The sequence below is a fragment of the Artemia sp. Qi Xiang Cuo genome, chromosome 19, assembly GCF_049724085.1.
Source record: "Artemia sp. Qi Xiang Cuo chromosome 19, ASM4972408v1, whole genome shotgun sequence".
NCBI classification, from domain to species: Eukaryota; Metazoa; Arthropoda; class Branchiopoda; order Anostraca; family Artemiidae; genus Artemia; species Artemia sp. Qi Xiang Cuo.
The window spans coordinates 30,444,639-30,464,602 of NC_142812.1; the positions used below are offsets into that span (position 1 = coordinate 30,444,639).

At 37.2% G+C, this 19,964-nt stretch overlaps 1 protein-coding gene across 1 annotated transcript in view; it reads left to right on the plus strand.

The window, feature by feature from the left end:
- The window catches only part of LOC148940718 (neuropeptide SIFamide receptor-like), a 292,968-nt gene that overhangs the window by 8,592 nt on the left and 264,412 nt on the right, over nt 1–19,964 (plus strand). Inside the window, exon 2 of the mRNA XM_089105050.1 lies at nt 10,643–10,899. Coding sequence (XP_088961176.1) covers nt 10,643–10,899 — 257 coding nt within the window. The remainder of the gene's footprint in view (nt 1–10,642; nt 10,900–19,964) is intronic.

Below are 19,964 nucleotides of genomic sequence, written 5' to 3' on the forward strand. Positions count from 1 at the left end.
CCTCATCGGCGCGGCGCCGGGGTCTTATCAAAGTAGCATCAGTTGCGTACATAAATATTTTTTTTTATTTCTTAGTTTTATATTCTATTTAATTTTAGGTTTTATAGATAGTTTTTGATTTTATCTTTTTTTCTTCATCTAATTATAGCCTTGAAGACGCCTAGTTTTATAGAGACGAAATGCCCCCGTCGTTCATTTTAGCAAACTAAACTTGTCAATCACAGTTTCCAGATATATTTGAGATGGCATATATATCCCACTAGTGTGATTTAAATACAATCAGAAGACATATTATGTTAATGTATGTAATCTACTTCATTTGGCTAAGTTCATTGACAAATTTTCAAGTTACAAATCCATTCATAACAATAAATATTCATAACAGAAACGGTTATTTTTCTTGGAACACGTACATATTACACTTCTTACGTATATAAAACAGTCAGCAACGTGAAAAAACTAACAGTATATAATTTAACTCTGACCATTGAAGATATATATATATATATATATATATATATATATATATATATATATATATATATATATATATATATATATATATATATATATATATATATATATATAATATATATATATATATATATATATATATATAACGCAGATACATGAATATTTGGAAAATTCAAAAACAAGTAACAACATACCAAATGAAAGAATAGAGCCATTTAATACCAAATGTCAAAACATTTCAAAGGATGATATTTTTCTCAACTAGACTTAGAAGAAACATTTAGAGACTAGTGCACTGACTTGACCACTAGCACATGTATATCAATCAAAAATGCACATCTAAAACTTTGGAAATCAAAGACACAGGAGAAAGAATCATCAGCGGAAGTTCATCGAAAAGAAAATGTAATTCTATTTAAAATTCCATTGATCTTGAATACCTGCATCAAAGCGTTTTTTCACAATACAAATTTAACTACACACATGAGAGTTCATCATGAAGGAAAATAATATAAATGTGAGATGTGTACTAGATTATCTTCTTAAATTTCTAGTTTATGCACCCATAGTGCATAATTATTTGTACTATGCTAGCTTCCGTCTTTGCTTTGAAAAGAAGTAGTGATTTAAACAATATGTAGTTTTATTTGATTTCGTATATAAACTTTTGCTTTAAATTGTTTTAATTTAGTTTTACTAGTGATGACAGTCACTGTATATGTGACCGAAATATCTGGTATTTTTTGTGAATTTTCTTTACAATGTCTATTAAAAAGGATTTATCCCTATTTTGAACTTTTATTTTATCGTCATTGTAATGTCTTGAAATGAATTATAAACTGAAAATTTCTAATTGCATAATAAGTTTGGTCAATATATAGGCAAGCAGATTCTAAGACTTTATTAGACTATTTCTACCCCCCCCCCTTCTCAAGGTAAATAGGTTTATAGATGCTATGGAAAATTAATAATCAAGAAACGATTGGAAGTATCGAGACGAAACTTTAGTGGGGATGACGGGACATGAATTTTGAGTTCAGTCCATGGATTATTTTGTCCTCGAACCTTCAGAGGAAATTAAAGAGCAATATTTCAACCTTGAGTTATCATCATTATCTCTTCCCTCTGTCTCTTTTTTTGATATTTTTCCATGTTTTATTTTGTTTGGTACATTCTATCTCTGGAATGACGATGTACTTGTGAATTTCCTAGCAATATCATTGGTACCCTTTCTGTTTTCAACTTGTTGTAATGATGATCCTTCTCTTCTATTTCATAAGCACTAGAGTTTAATTTCATTTTGTATATATAAAAAGAATTTACATCACTTTTGTTTTCTGTTGGTTTTATTCTATCCTCAGAATTTCCAGTTTTCTTCTAGAGTTTCAATTCATCTTGACTATTCATCAAATAGATACAACAGTCAAAATGTCCATTGCATAAAATACAGTCAGACGAATTCTAATTCACTACTTTGATCTCTGTTAACTTTCATTTTGTCGTCGTTACATTAAGTTTCGTTTTGCAATTGAGAAATTTTTATCCTCTCTGTTTTCTTAGACGATTTCATTTAAGAGTTGCCTATTATTTTTCTTATTATTCTCATTTGGTATATATAAATTCAAGTAACTAATAATGTAAATATAAAAAAATCAACCATGTACCATTCTAGCTCAATTAACAACACCTGATAAACAACAATATTAAATATTAATATTTTGATACAAAATAGCACGCCATTTCACTCTTGCATGGTAAAATGGAAGCAACCGTTATTTCTTGACCAAAGTGGTTGTTTCGTAACCTTGGCCAGCGTTTGGAACTGGGGATGCAAAGTGTCCTGTGTTTTGCTCTTGTATGAATCCTCCTATTCCTTGAATGAATCTTTATATGGTTGAATAAAGTATATTTATGAGAAATTGCTGAAGTACAAATGCTCTAGCACACAAGGTGCATAAGTTAGAAACTTGAGCAAATGTTCTTGCACACATTTTACATTTATATGATTTTTCTTCAGTATAAACTCTTTTATGTGTAGTTATTTTGTGATTATGAGAAAGTACTTTGTTTCGTATCTTGCATTTGAACGGAATTTTAAATGGAATTACGTTTCTTCTCAAGGACTCTTCGTTGAGAATTCTTTCTCTTGTGTCTTTGATTTGAAAAGTCTTAAATATGCAGTTTTAATTGCTAGACATATGTTAGTGGTCAAGTTTGTGCATTAGCTTCTACATGATTATTCTAAATCCAATTTTGAAAAATATCTTCATTTAAAGTATTTCAACATTTAGTATTAAATAGTCTTATTCTTTCATTTGATATGCTGTTACTTGCGTTTGAATTTTCAAAATATTCATGCAATTGCGTTATATGTATCTTGAATGGTCGTAGATAAATTTAACACTCTTAGTTTGTTCGTGTTGTTGACTGTTTTGTATATCAAAGAGGTATAGTATGTATGTGTTCAGCAAGAAAAATAACCGTTTCTTTTATGAATATGTTCAATCATGGATTTGTAATCTGAAAATGTGTCAATTAAGTTATTTAAATGAAGCAGATTACATCAGGGGTGGATCCATAATTTTTTTAGGGGGGGGGGGTGCAAAATAGGTTGATCCGTTGCGTTAGGAGCAAGTTTAATTAACGCAAACTTGGGTTAATTAAGTAAATTACACTGCTTTAGACTACGCAGGGGGGCGCGCGCCCCTCTCGCCCCCTGGATCCACCACTGGATTACATATATTAACATATTAAGTCCTCTGAATTCATCCAGATCACTCTAGTGTTAGAGATATGTCATCTCAAAATATGCAAATCTTCATTAAAAGTTTTAGGTTTTTAATATGTTTTGAGATATTAAAACGCATATTTTAATTTCTTATAATTTTGTAGGGAAAACTAAAAATGTTCAGAATCACAAATACACGAGTTTGACGCAAGGGCTAGCTTTGAATACCTTTCGAAGGCTTTGCTTATACACTCTTTATTTTGAAATATTGCTCTTTAATTTCATCTGAAGGTTCAAGGTCAAAATAATCCATGGATTGAATTCAAAATACATGTTCCGTTATTCCCACGAAAGTTTCGTCTCGATACTTCCAATTGTTCCTTGAATATTGATGTTTCGTAACTTCTATAACCCTGGTTGACATTGAGAGGGGAAGGGTGGGGGAGGGGTAAAAATATCCCTGTAATTTTTCAGAATCTCCTTGCATATAATTGAACAAAGTTATTACGCAATTACAGTTGTTCAGTTTGTAATTCATTTTGAGATATTACAATGTATGTTTTTAGTTTTGATTTTGTTTTTTACTTAAAATTGGAGGTCTAAACAAAAAAAATCGATGGATTAAATTCAACAGTCACCTTCTTAATAATATCAGAAAGTTTAATCTCAATAATCCCAACCGAGGTTTTGATATTGATTATTGAATCTATAACCCCTTTATTACCTGGATAGATAAAAGTATCCAATTTTTTTCAGAATATGCTTGCTTTTACACTGAGAAATCTTATTTTGTGATTAGATGCCTACCTATATATTGAAAAGTCTTATTATGCAAATAAAAATTTTCAGTTTTTAATATATTTTGTGATATTAAAATGTATATTTTTAGTTTTGGTGATGCACTTTACTTTTCCCTGAAGGTCCAGGTTAAAAAAAATATATAGGGATTAAGTTCAAGATTAAGCCTCCCAACAATCTCAGAAAGTTTCAACTCAATAAGTATATCAAATCGCAAGATTGAAAAATATCTATGTCCCTAATAATTACGTATTTTTCCTTCTTGATTTAGAATTTAGTACCAAGAGCAGAGCAAAGTCTTGTCAGCTGAGTTGGCTAGCGTTCCAAGCTACTATATGTGTGTATCAGGTTCAAATATTACAACAAACGAATCTTTCATAAAATTTCACAATTATCAAATTGTCTACCCAATTATAGTTTAGTGTATAAACCGGTTTAATATGTGTGGATGAGAAATCCCTGCTGGTGAAGCTAAAGTGCATGAAACCTATTATCTCACGGCTCAAAATGAACCAATTAAACACGTGTGTATGTGAACGTGAATCTTTACCTGTATTAAATAAAAAAAAACAAGTTTTTTGAACTGAAAGTAAGGAGCGACATTAAAACTTAAAACGAACAGAAATTATTCCGTATGTGAAAGGGGCTGTCCCCTCCTCAACGCTTCGCTCTTTACGCCAAAGTTTTTTATTGTTTTAAAAGTAAAGTTGTGAGACAGAGTCAAACTTTTGCGTAAAGAGAGAGGCGTTGAGGAGGGGACAGTCCTTTTCATATACGGAATAATTTCTGTTGGTTTTAAGTTTTAATATCGCTCCTTACTTTCAGTTTAAAAAACGTGTTGTTTTTTTTTTATTTCTGATCGTTTTTTAGTTAATGCAGCTATTATTTTGGCTCATCGTCATTGAATAAGTAAACAAAATTTGCATAAAATTTTACTTTTCTTTTGCTGAATGGCTGTCTCTAAATTTGGTTATGACGTAATTTACAAATTAACTTACGTAACTAACTTCTATATTCGTATATTTTCCTTCTAGCAAAAAAATACAAAGTTGCAGATTTTTGCAGATATGAGCTTGAAACCTATGTAATAGGGTTTTCTGATACGCTGAATCTGACGGTGTGATTTTCATTAAAATTCTTTCACTTGTAGGGGATGTTTCCCCCCTCTTTAAAAAATCGGGTAAGTTTTCTCAGGCGTTTAGCCTTTGATGAGTAATACTAAACTTAATAAAATTTATATATTTAGAATCAGCGTTATAAACACATTCTTTTGATACATTTATTGACATCAAAATTCCGTTTTTAAAAGTTTCGATTACTATTGAGCCGTATCGCTTGTTTTTTTTGATTGTTTTTTTTTATATTACGTATATGTTATTACGTATATGAGGGGGTTCTCCCCTTAGTCAATACCACGCTCTTTATGTTAAAAGTTAAAAAAAATTTGATTCACAAACCCCTGAATCAGAAAGGCCGTTTAATTAGAATAGATAGCTCTTTTGAAAGCACTAAAAAAAACTTTAACGTAAAGAGCGAGGTATTGACTTGGGGGAGAACCCCCTCACATACTTTATAATTTCTGTTCGTTTTAAGTTCTAATGTTGCTTCTTACTTTCAGTTGAAAGCCCCCCCCCCCTCCAGAAAAAAATCCTTCCTGAAAATGTCCGTAGCCTATACTTCCCAATAACCAATAAATAAGGCTGGCAAGTCCTGCGCCCCCTTCATGGCAATTTCCCTTCTCCCATGAAAACTTCCTTCATGGACATATCCTCCAACATAACCCCCGACCCACCCACCCCCCACTACCAGAAAAAACCTTCCTGAAAACGTCTGTATACTTCCCAATAACCAATACTATATGTTAACATTGGGTAAAATTCATAACTTTTAGCCCTCCCCCTGGGGACCTCGGGGGATTAAGTCATCCTAAAAGACATATTTATCATATTTTCGACCATGCTGAACAAAATGACTATCTCAAAATTTTGATCGGTTGACTTTGGGAAAAAAATAAGCGTGGGAGGGGCCCTCCATTTTTTTGGTCACTTAAAAAGGGCACTATAACTTTTAATTTCCGTTCCACTGAGTCCTCCCACAATATTCTAGGACCACTGAGTCGATAAGATCACCCTTGGGAAAAAAAAACAAAAAAAAAAACAACAAAAAAACAAATAAACACGCACCCGTTATCCTTATTATGGAAAAAAAAAATGCAAAATTACACATTTTTGCATATATGTGCTTGAAACCTCTACAGTAGGGTTCTCTGATACGCTGAATATGATGGTGTGATTTTCATTAAGGTTCTATAACTTTTAGAGGGTCTTTCCCCCTTTTTTTGAAAATCAGCCAAATTTTCTTAGGCGCGTAACTTTTGATGAGTAGCACTAAACTTGATTAAAGTTATATATTTGAAATCAGTTTTGAAATCTGATTCTTTTGATGTATCTATTGGTATCAAAAATCCATTTTCTAGAGTTTCGGTTACCATTGAGCCGGGTCGCTCCTTACTTACAATTCGTTACCACGAACTGTTTGAAAGCTGAAGTTCATCAAACCTGTTGTCTTGCAGCTCAAACTAAACTGACTAAAGGCATGGTGATAACCTTCACCGAGTTAGCTCAACTGTTAGCTAATATGTGGGCGATGTAACAGTGCTTTGCCCCCAACAGTTGGGCTTGGATGTCTGCCAAGGAATATACCCTGGCATAAACTGCTATAAGGATTTTGATTGACTGAAAGTCTAAATGGTCATTCCAATGAGCAAGATTGAAATGCACAAATTCTATGTTTCTACAATCAAATTCCCCAAAATACGTTGAAATACTCAATTAAAAAAACGACAAAGATTAAGTTAAAAAAGCATCTTTTTTCAAAAGAAAGTAAAATAGCGACTTCAAAACTAAAACCGAAAAGATATTATCTTTTGTATCAGGGGATGGCAACCTTCCTCGACCCTCGACGACCTCGACCCGATAAAGTTAAAATTTTTCTCTCATTACCTTAGGAACGAATGTTCCTGAAATCAAGTGTGTTATTACAAGACCAATATGATGATATTGTTTTTGCTACGTTCCAAGAAGGGAATGGCTCATTTGCTCTTGCTTCAAAAAACATTTTTAATGGCTTTGATAGCTCCGATCTGGTCTCAGGAATTATGATTTTCCGACTGGATGCACCTATTCATTGAGCAGGAAATAGTCCTACCCACAATACCAAACGTTGTCAGCCAAAAGAGCATTCTCCACCCAAACACCAAAAATGAGCTGTGAAAATTGCTCTGACATTGAAACTAAAGTCAATCAACTCTCTAAGAGTAGTTTTCAGTCAAAGGCTCAAACTTTATCCCCCCTCCCCCAAAACAGTCAGAAATTCACTTCTATGAGCTCAGATGAAAGGATCGCCATAATTGATGCATACCAGGGAAAATTCACCCAATACTGTCTCTGTTTAACGAGGATTTGTCTTGAACTATAAGTGACGGGTGTAGAGCCGCAATTTCCTCAGTAAAAACTTCTTATCTTAACCATCACAATTTAGAAAGTAACAAAGAAATATGCTCTTTCATGCAAGCACTGTGGAATAAAAGATCAAGTACAGGTCGGTCACGCCCTCCTTGTGACTATGGAATAGTTGTTAGTGCAATATCGTCTACCCCTTTGGAGCCATTAGAGTTGACAGATATAAAGTTGCTAACACATATAACACTACTCTTGATTGCATTGGGTCCTTTGAAAGTAAAGAAGTAAGATGCTTGCATTATATTGCCCATCGATACAAAATTTAAAAGATGGTAGCCTTGAGTTCGACTTTTTACCAGAATTTAGAGCTAAGAATCAGAAGCCTTCAGAATCGTTCTAAACTGTCATCTTGGTTCAGATTACATCATTCATAAAGGTCCGTTGTCCTGTGAGGGCTCCCTCGCTGTATTTTTAAAAGGACTGAAAGCTTAAGGAGAGGGCAGCGTGGTCTTTTCCCTTCCACTGTGAGACAATGATAGAAAACATAGTATAAAAATACCATTTCGGCGTGGATTAAAGAGAGACGTTTTACAATTTTTTTTTATCATTGAGATCCCTCGCACAAAGGGATTTTTGGCAATCCTGTAGTTTTGACTCTTAATATTGTTTCATAATCTGTCTTAACACGATGAATTTTAAAGGAAGTATTGATATTAAATAAAAAATAGTTTTCCATCCATACTGACTAAGTTAGAATTTGTTAATAGAGCTAATACGTTGTGAGAGAAGGGCTAATCGAAGCATTATTTTTGATTTAAAATGAATTTTGTCTAGCCCTGACATTCTTCGCAGCATATTACCTAAGCATCCTTTCTGCTCCCTGTGTTAGAACATATTAAAATGACCGAGGCAAAGGAATGGGATCGGATTGCCTTTTGGACCAATTTATTGATTCAGGCCTAGGGGAAAATAGCATTGATTTGCTGAGACTGTTCTGATAAAAAGATTACATAACGGCACCTTGGGTAAAAAAAATACCAAGAAAAGATACCTCGAAAAAAACAATTTTTGAAGGGTCTCGAGCTATTTTTGAAATTCCTAAAATCTCTTTTCAGATTGGATTTTTTTCTATTTTTGATTGAAATAATAGTCACCATTCCTGAATTGGTTACAAGCGGCAATTTTTCTCGCTATACTTTAAAAAAACAACAACGTGGTTTTAAACTTTCGGCTGCTATAGGCTGTGTTTTGCTCTTTACTAGGTTTCTAAAGGGGAACATTAAAGGGGAATTGTAAATCTCTAGTTATTGGTTTTAGCCAGGTAGATGGGCTCGTTTACTCAGTTGGGCTCATTTACAAAGAACATGTAGACATAATCAAAAGCTTTAAAATCCGCAAATAAACATCTTTCCACGAAGTTGCAGTAGCTACTTCTGCTAGTCTGCACATGGTCTATGAAACTTGTTAAAGGGCTTTGATCAGAAGTATACAAGAGGGCGACTTTGAAACCCAGATTCAATGTTTTTGACGGTTGGGATTACATTAGTACCCTTTTCATGCTTCCCAGCCCGTCTACTCAAGAAATGCCAGCAAGAAATGGAATTTTTGGTACTTTGAGTATGCTACTTAATGAAGGCAGTATCAAGACAAATTTGTAAAAAAGCATGTAGATATAAAAACTGGTTTTAAATGAAACCTTAAATAGTTCGCAATGATATTCCAGTTCCCCACTAACGGTGAAAAAAAAGAAAAGAAAAAAGGGACTCATTAATGCTCGCTATTTGTCTAGATTTAATGCAGGCATGTTCCATTGCATATACCCTCTATAATATCTTAATTACGAAGTAGTATTGTTAGAGTGTTATTATTTAGTGTTAAATCACAGTATGTTAAATCATAAATTTCAATTGAATTGAAAAATTATAGCTTGAAGTTCCTTTCCCCTGATTATCCTTCACAATTGCTAAAATAAAACTTTCCTTCGTTCTGCTATAATGTTAATGTGTCTTCTAACCATAGGTCTCGTTGTATACGAATTTCTTTTTCAATGCAATATGATTCTCGATCTCACTTGCTCCATTGACATGATGAAGAATTTTGCTGTTTCAGGTCGTTTTCAAAAGAACCCCTCACATATACTCCCCCTTCCAAACCCCCTAGCCTTTTGCTTTATCTGGTCGGACTCATCCTTCATGTGGTATAATTTCACTTGCGTCATATATACCAAAAACAATACGACAACCAGAGGGAAATAACGATATGACTTTTTGCTCTGTAGATGCACACGAATGTGACGCCATTCACATTAAACATAGTTTTTTTTTCAAAAACTAAGGCTCTAAACTCATTTTCCAAACTCTTGGCCTATTTAGATCGTTTTTTTTAGGCCAGAAAATCTCAGAGCGCATATTTGCAGAGAAACAAATATGGAGGCGTTTTCGAGAATAATATACAAATAATACTATTGATAATTACTATATGAAATAACTGTGACAGATAAGGAAAACTCCCACGGCAGAAAGGTCATTGATTAATTCACCCTTTATGAGTTTTAGATGGACTTTGCGGGTTTAGGAGAGGTGCCTTCCCATAGAACCCATCGGTATTCACATATTATTGATGACTAGTATATTAAATATATGCGACAGGTATAAGAAAATTTCATAGCACCTATTCCCATAGAAAATCTCATTGACAATTCCGTAGCGATTAATTAGTACACACTTTAAGAGTCCTGCTTGTGCTTCTGGAGATGTTGGAGGGGCACCCTTCTATGGCAACCACATAATTGGATATGCCTATTCTATTGAAGGCCTTTTTTAAGTTTCTGTTACTATTACTCCAGGTTACTCCTTACTTACACCGCTCTGTTACCACTAATTGTTTAATTGAAAAAAATGTCCTTTTTTTAACTTCAAAGAATCTATAGGAGCTCTAATCTTTGTGTCACAAAAGGTAAATCCCAGAAAATAATCTATGCAACGTTATATTTTTTAAGCTCGGTTAAATTCAGCGCAATCCGTCTATGTAATGAACATAAATTCAAGATAAGAAGTAAAAAATAAAAATTGTGAAACTAAACCACGGAAACTCTATAATATGCTTAAATTTTGAATAGTTTCCTTTGTACTAGATGTGAAAAACGCTGTTATAATTTTAACTTGTATATTTTTAATTTCAGATTGGATTCTAGGATCCTTTATTTGCAAAACAGTCGCATATATACAAGGAGTCTCAGTGGCTGTTTCAGTACATACCCTGGTGGCAATATCATTAGAAAGGTGTATAGCTGTCATATGGCCTTTATGTAATTATTTTAGGAAGAGGCACGCCTTTTGCGTTGTAATACTCCTATGGACTACCAGTATTTCAATGACCCTACCATACGCTTTGTTTTTTAAAATAGTCGAAGAAGAAAAAGAAGGACACGCTCTTGTGGTAAATAATAAATTTGGATACATAAAATTTTGTTGTGGATGGAGTATTTGTTCCTTTTGTCTGAGGACTCTTTGAAAAACGACTTCAAATAATTTTATGTCTTAATGTCTCTCGCCCTCTCTCTTTTTCTCTTTTTCATTCCCTCTATTTTCTTTTCTGGAACTATCTCAAACAAATCCATTCTATGCAGAGGAGTAGCTCCAGCATTTTTATAGGGGTGGGGGGGGGGCTGGAAAGGTCCATATCCACATAGTCAAGGCGAATGAGCTATATAATGATTATTTTATCCAAATTATTGGGGGGAGGGGCAACTGCCCTTCCTTCTCACCTGAAACGATGCCCCTGATTCTATGGCGCAGAAGAAGTAGACATTATTAATTGACACAAATATATTTTTTTCTTTTTTTAACTGTGACTAATATCCTGTAGCTTGGTAACAGAACGAACATTCATCCCAGTAGTAACATTCCTTTGCCTTTTAGAATTCCTTTGCCTTTGCTATTTAAGTCCTAATCTACAAAATAGCGTAACAACTTAACAAATAAAAATACTCTGTCTTGACTTTGACGGTAAAAATTATTTGAAGTCACGTAATTTGAGACCCATGTAGGACATGGAACTATACCTTTGAGGCCTGTGAATTTGTTTTCTATATTCCTAAAATATAATTCTAGAAAGTTTAGGCAGAATCTGTGACTTACTTACTTATGTCTCCTGCCGGGCGCTGCTCGGCGTAGAGAGTGACGTCTGCCTCCTCCATCCACTTCGGTCTATGGCAAGCGTTTGCACATCGCTCAACCTGATATTTGCCATCGTCAGGAACTTGGACAGGCTGTCAGACCATCGTTTCTTCGGTCGGCCGCAAGGTCGCTTCCAACCGGCTTTGGCAGGGTTGAAGTCATAGATCGTTTTTGCAGGTATGTGTGGAGGCATTCGAAGTAGGTGTCCGAACCATCGTAGTGTTCGCTCGGCTGCTTGGGTCAAAAACCGAGACTGGTTGTTGAGCAGCAGCAGCTTCTCATTGCCAACAAAGTCGAACCATCGTAGACCTTCGATCCTCCTCAGGCTCTTCGACTGAAAGACATCAATTGCCTTGAGGGTTCCGGCTAAAGCTTGCCACGTCTCAGCTCCATAGAGCATCAGAGAGCCAACGAGGGCGTTGAAAATCCGCAGCTTCGTTGTGCGACTGATGTTCGGTTTTCGCCAGAGGTGACGGTTCAGTCTGCCCATGGCAGAAGACGCTTTGGATATTCTCGCTTGTAGTTCAGAAAGAAGTGAGCCATCTGAAGAAATTATGGAGCCCAGGTAGGTGAACCTTTGGACAACTTCGATGCTAGTGGTGCTATCCAGGCTAACTGAAGGATTGGCAGCAGGAGAGGATGGGTCAATGGCCATAATTTTCGATTTAGTCCAGTTTATCTGCAGTCCTACTTTTGCAGCCTCTTCTCGTAGGATTCAAAGCGCTTCCAGCAACTGCTCCATGGAGTCCGCCAGAATGGCCAAGTCATCGGCAAAATCAGCATCTGTAATGACACGATCTCCAAACTTGAGTCCAAAGCTGAGACGTGAAGTAGTCCTTGTCATAACGTAGTCTATGATGACATTGAAGAGCTCTGGGGCAGCTGCGCATCCTTGGCGCACTCCTGTCGTGATTTGGAAGAACGGGCTGCGGCGGCCGTTCAATTGAACACAGCTCTCCGTCCCATGGTATAGAGCTTTGAAGAGTCTGCAATATTTCTCAGGGAGGCCTGTCGATTCTAGAATCCGCCAAAGAGCTTCTCGGTCCACTGAGTCGAACGCAGCACGGAAGTCGACGAAGGTAAAAAAAGCTTTTTGTCGGAACTCCGTGGCTTTTTCTATGATTTGTCGGATCGTAAAAATCTGCTCGATGGTTGAACGGTCCGACATGAAACCAGCTTGCTCCGGTCGCCAGATTTTACGAATGATATTTCGACATCGATCTAGCAGGACCATTGAGAAAAGTTTTCCCGGGACAGACAGTAGGGTTATTCCACGGTAGTTCAAGCAGTCGCTTCTAGAACCTTTCCTCTTCCATAAAGGGATAATGACACTCTTCCCCCAATCTTCGGGAATTATCTCGGTTTGCCAGATTGTAGAGAACAGGGTGTGGAGAAACAGGAGCATAACAGGACCTGCATATATTAGCAGCTCCGCACTCAGGCCACAGGTAACGGAAGCTTTATTGTTCTTGAGCCTTTTTACTGCGTTTCCAATTTCTGATGGGCTGAAAGGCTTGTCTGGAGGAGCATCTGTTTCGGATCTTGGACAGCCAGGTTGGCTGGGACTAACAGTAGGAGGCATAGACGGGCTAGTGTTGTTCAGGAATGAGCAGAAGTGGTCCTTCCACCGCTCGAGACAAGAACCCTTATCAGAGAGAAGTGTCCCATCCCTGGATAGGACGGGTCCCAATGCTGGTGTTTTATTTTCTGTGAGATTGCGGAGGTGCTTGAACAAGCTACCCATGTCTTTCTTTTTTGCTGCTAGTTCGATTTCATCGGCTTTCCTTGCAACAAACTGAGTTCGGTCTCGGTGAATAAGTCTGTTACGCACTCCATTGAGCCTTCGATAGGTGGCCATGTCCCCAAGAAGTCTTGCCCTCCGCCTTTGCTCTATGACCTGCAGTGTTCCGTCAGTTAGCCACAATTTCTTCGGGAAACTCCGCTTGCCAAGCACCAGCTGTGCTGCTTCGCTGGTCTGTGATTTAAAATACTTCCAGGCGTCTTCGCTGTTGTTGAGTGTGCCCAGGAGCTCAAATCAATTTGATATTTCAATACTATACTTCTGGAGAGTATATGGCTCCTTTAGTTTCCCAATATCCGCTGCTACTGGTTTTCTTTCCGATCGCTGTGCATGGAGGCGAAGCTGGACATCAGCACACACAAGCCTGTGATCTGCATTTCCGAGCTCCGCTGATCTGTAAGTTCTGCAGTTTTTCAGCGATGATCTCCAGCGTTTAGAAATAATGACGTAGTCAATCATCTTCTTTGTGCGACCGTTGTTACTATACCACGTGTACTGGTGGATAGTCTTACGTTGAAAGTAGGTGTTTGCGATCACAAGTTCATGGGATCGGCACAGTTCGATTAGGCAGAGGCCGTTACCGTTCAGTGGGTCGGGGGATACAGGTCCAATTGTGCCACGCCAAACACCCATATCATCTCGCACTGTAGCATTGAAGTCACCGAGAAGAGCAGTGACATCGTGGGGGGAAACTGTTGACAGACATCTGGACAGAGCAGAGTAGAACTCTTCCTTGGTTACGTCGTCGGAATCATTGGTCGGGGCATAGCATACAAAAATTGTCATCTTGCCATGCTTGTGCCCAAAGCGGGCCTTCATTATTCTGTCCGATACAGCCTCGTGCAAGAGTAAGGCCTGTCTTGCAAGGCCGTTTAGTGCAAGGCCAACACCATTTCTTCTCATGCTCCCTCCAGACCAGACTAACGAGTGATTATCGCGTATTCGCTCTTCTCCACTTCCAGTAAGACCGGTTTCTCTGAGACCTGCAATCGCCACTTTATTCTTACGAAGTTCTTGAGAAAGTAGGTTCTTTGATGCAGGTGCATTCAGGGTCAAAACATTCCAGGTGGCTATTCGAAGCTCCCTTTGGTCTAGAAGGTTAAGTCTGTCAGTCTTTCTGACTTCATCAGCATGTCCGATGACATGCGTTGGTCGAGATCTTAAAACGAGGTCTGGATCCGAGGCTATGTAGTCACTTTGCGTAGCACTTTATTTTCAGGTGGATGGTCGCTAGCCCAACCGACCCTAGGCCTGGAATCTGATTAGAGCTAGGTTTAACCTAGATACTGATATTCCCGGGGGGGGCTCCACCCGCCACATGAGGTTGCAGCAACCCTGATCGGAGTGTTTAGTTAGGGGATGACCCCATATCCAGAGGCACGTGGTCAGCAGACAAAGTCTGCATCATTCCGGACGAACTCTACACCGCAGAATCTGTGGTGTAGAATATTCTATATTGCTTATTTTTACATTTTTATTTTATTTTCATTATTTTTTCGTATTTCTGGGGCTTCAGTTATTAGAGCAGGGTAGGATAAAGGATAACTTTGGAGCTGTGGGGGTGATTCCAATCCCCAAGGCAGATCTATTAGACATTTAGAAGTTTTTGAACGAATTTGGCATCTAAAAATTTTTATTGGATAAGGGGCTAGAAGAAGGCCTAACAGCAGAAAATAAACTGAGAGGGAGGCTGATTTCCCGCCAGCAGCTTTTGGCCTTTAAAAAGGGCACTAGAACTTTTAATTTCCAATCGAGTGAGCCCCCACCCAAGTTTCTAGGATAGTCCCCGTTTTTTCCAGGTTTTGGCACTTTTCTTTTGGGCTGTCTTTTGAGGGGAAGCAATAGTTTTTTTTAATGTATATTTTCCTTCTGCATTGGATTCCCATTAGCCCAAGATAGTAGTATCGGGTTAATTACTCCGAGCAGTCAGATTGGGAAATTAACACAGGAGTAGAAAGGGGTCAGGAGGTCCCACGACTCACCCCTGCTGCCACCTACAACTTTTTTACATAATTTTTGTACGTTTTAATGTCTGTTCGTCGTCAGTGAAGTTTGAAAAAAAGGAATTTTCTTACATTGAATTTCGCTACTTTAGTTATTATGTGCATCGGTTAATTTATTCGTTGTTTTTCATCGATATTAGAAGAAATGTATGTCTGTTTTATGGGTTCTGCCAGTGAGAATGAAAAAACAGTAATTTCCTCACATTTATAGAATGTTTTCTGGATTATTTAGTCTAATGGGGACAGGGTCAATGACACTTCGTTCAAGATCAATTGATTTGTTGTTGTTGTTTTGGCCAAGTGCACGCTAGGGGCAATGTATTGATCTAGGACTCGAGGGGGAAGTGAATTTCCGAGAACTTGATTTACATAATTGGTGGGGAGAATGTATTGATTTACGAAAGGGGAATTAAGAAACAAATATAGCTTCTTTGTTGTTGTTTGGCCAAGTGCACGCTCGGGGTGAATGTTAAGATCCAGGAATAGGAAAACAGGATCACGCAATAACCTCAATTCCCCTTTCGTGAATCAATAATTCCCTTTAGAAACAACAAATTAATTCCCCTTTCTTGACAAATCAATCAACCATGACATCATCTGTCAGACATTAAAAAACTTCGCCCAGAAACAATTCTCCAGGAATAGACCCAAGACATTAATAAACTTCGCCGCGGAAACAATTCTACTGGTCGAACTCCAAAGATATTAATAAACTGCGCCCTGGAAACAATTCTCCAAGAAACATCTTAGAGATGAAGAGATTAACGCGGGAAAAGGGTTTCTAAATAATTTCAAATGTGACAGCGCAGGGATGCAAAAAACATAAGGAACACGCTGAGATTAAGGTTAGGGGTTATTTGAGCGAAACTGTTTTAGATATTTTAGGGAATTATCTCGGTGAAATAGTTAGAGACATTTTAAAAGATGATTTTAGAAGATGTTTTAGAAGAGGTTTTGAGTGTGGTCGTTATAATACACAAGTTCCATTTGAACAGTGTCGTAACGTCCCCTACCCCAACCCCAATGGGCTCCGATCCCCATACCCCAACCCCGAAGGAAGCCACCGGTCCCCAAAGGTCCCCCGGGCTCCCAAAGGACCACCCGGCCCCCCAAGGGCCCCCGGACCCCAAAGGCCCTCCCAGGTCCCCAAAGGACCACCCGGCCCGCAAGGGCCCCCCGGCTCCCCTAATACCTCCCCCGGGCCCCCAAAGAGTCCCCTCCCCATTTTTAATACTTTTTTAAGGCTTTATTATATCTTTTCAGAACAAGTTCCTTTCTTAATGTCATTCCTTAACCCATTTTTACAAGTTGAAGTACCCATCCTTTTCACCCACAACTTTACTATACAGCTTTTTGGATACCCTAGCATCAAGTAATAGTTTTCAAAAGACATTTCAGAGCAACTTCTTTTCTTAATGTTCCCTTCTAAATGCATTTTCCAACTTGAAGTACTCATCCTTTTCACCCACAACTTTATTTTACATCTTTTTGGATACCTCAACACCAAGAAATACCTTTCAAAAGGCATTTCAGAGCAAGTTACTTTCTTAATGTTCCTCCTAATCAATTTTTACAAGTTGAAATACCCATCTTTTTCACCCACAACTATACTTTACAGCTTTTTGGATACCTCAACACCAAGTAATACTTTTCAAAAGGCATTTCAGAGTAACTTCTTTTGTTAATGTCCCTTCTAAACCCATTTTCCAACTTGAAGCATCTATCCTTTTCACCCACAACTTTACTTTACAGCTTTTTGGATACCTCAACACCAAGAAATAATTTTCAAAAGACATTTCAGAGCAATTTCCTTTGTTAATGTCCTTTCTAAACCCATTTTACAAGTTGAAGCATCCATCCTTTTCACCCACAACTTTACTTTACAGCTTTTTGGATATCTCAACACCAAGCAATACCTTTCAAAAGCTATTTCAGAGCAAGTTCCTTTCTTAATGTCCCTTCTAAACCCATTTTTCCAACTTGAAGTACCCATCCTTTTCACCCACAACTTTACTTTACAGCTTTTTGGATACCGCAACACAAAGAAATACTTTTCAAAAGACATTTCAGAGCAAGTTCCTTTCTTAATGTCACTCCTAAACCAATTTTACAAGTTGAAGCACCCATCCTTTTCACCCACAACTTTACTTTACAGCTTTTTGGATACCTCACCACCAAGAAATACTTTTCAAAAGGCATTTCAGAGCAATTTCTTTTCTTTATGTCCCTTCTAAACCCATTTTCCAAGTTGAAGTACCCATCCTTTTCACCCACAACTTTACTTTACAGCTTTTTGGATACCTCAACACCAAGAAATACCTTTCAAAAGGCATTTCAGAGCAAGTTCCTTTCTTAATTTACCTTCTAAACCCATTTTCCAACTTGAAGTACCCATTCTTCTCATCCACAACGTTACATTACAGCTTTTTGGATACCTCAACACCAAGAAATACTTTTCAAAAGGCATTTCAGAGAAAGTTCCTTTCTTAATGTTCCTCCGAAACCGATTTTCCAAGTTGAAGCATCTATCCTTTTCACCCACAACTATACATTACAGCTTTTTGGATACCTCAACACCAAGCAATTCTTTTCAAAAGATATTTCAGAACAAGTTCCTTTTTTAATGTCCTTTCTAAACCCATTTTACAAGTTGAAGCATCCATCCTTTTCACCCACAACTCTACTTTACAGCTTTTTGGATATCTCAACACCAAGCAATACCTTTCAAAAGCCATTTCAGAGCAAGCTCCTTTCTTAATGTCCCTTCTAAACCCATTTTTCCAAACTGAAGTACCCATCCTTTTCACCCACAACTTTACTTTACAGCTTTTTGGATACCTCAACACCAAGAAATACTTTTCAACAGACATTTCAGAGCAAGTTCCTTTCTTAATATCACTCCTAAACCCATTTTACAAGTTTAAGCATCCATCCTTTTCACCCTAAACTATACTTTAAAGCTTTTTGGATACCTCAACACCATGAAATACCTTTCAAAAGGCATTTCAGAGCAACTTTTTTTCTTAATGTCCCTACTGAACCAAATTTCCAACTTGAAGTTTCCTTCTTTCTCACTCAAAACTCTACATAACAACTTTTTGGATACCTCAACACCAAGAAATACCTTTCAAAAGGCATTTCAGAGCAATTTCTTTTACTTTTGTCACTTCTAAATCCATTTTCCAACTTGAAGTACCAATCCTTTTCACTCACAACTTTACTTTACAGCTTTTTGGATACCTCAACACCAAGAAATACCTTTCAAAAGGCATTTCAGAGCAAGTTCCTTTCTTAATGTCCCTTCTAAACCCATTTTCCAACTTGAACTACCCATCCTTCTCATCCACAACTTTACTTTACAGCTTTTTGGATATCTCAACACCAAGAAATACTTTTCAAAAGACATTTCAGAGCAAGTTCCTTTCTTAATGTCATTCCTAAACCCATTTTACAAGTTGAAGTACCCATCCTTTTCACCCCCAACTTTACTTTACAGCTTTTTGGATACCTCAACACCAAGAAATACTTTTCAACAGACATTTCAGAGCAAGTTCCTTTCTTAATGTCCCTTCTAAACCCATTTTACAAGTTGAAGCATCCATTCTTTTCACTCACAACTTTACGTTACAGCTTTTTGGATACCTCAACACCAAGAAATACTTTTCAAAAGACATTTCAGAGCAAGCTCCTTTCTTAATGTCCCTTCTAAACCCATTTCCCAACTTGAAGTACCCATCCTTTTCACCCACAACTTTACTCTACTGCATTTTTGGATACCTCAACACCAAGAAATACTTTTCAAAAGGCATTTCAGAGCAAGTTCCTTTCTTTATGTCCCTTCTAAACCCATTTTCCAACTTGAAGTACCCATCCTTTTCACCCCCCAATTTTACTTTACAGCTTTTTTGAATGCCTCAACACCAAGCAATACTTTTCAAAACGCATTTCAGAGCAAGTTCTTTTCATAATGTCCGTCCTAAACCCATTTTACAAGTTGAAGCTCCCATCCTTTTCCCCCACAACTTTACATTACAGCTTTTTGAATGCCTCAACACCAAGTAATACTTTTCAAAAGGCATTTCAGAACCAGTTCCTTTGTTAATGTCATTCCTAAACGCATTTTACAAGTTGAAGTACCCATCCTTTTCACCCACAACTTTACTTTACAGCTTTTTGGATACCTCAATACCAAGAAATACTTTTCAAAACACATTTCAGAGCAAGTTCCTTTCTTAATGTCCCTTCTAAACCTATTTTCTAACTTGAAGTACCCATCCTTTTCACCCACAACTTTACTTTACAGCTTTTTGGATACCTCAACACCAAGAAATACCATTCAAAAGGCATTTCAGAGCAAGTTTCTTTCTTAATGTCCCTCCTAAGCCCATTTTACAAGTTAAAGCATCCATCCTTTTCACCCACAACTTTACTTTACAGCTTTTTGGATACATTAGCACAAAGAAATACTTTCCAAAAGACATTTCAGAGCAAGTTCCTTTCTTAATGTCCCTTCTAAACCCA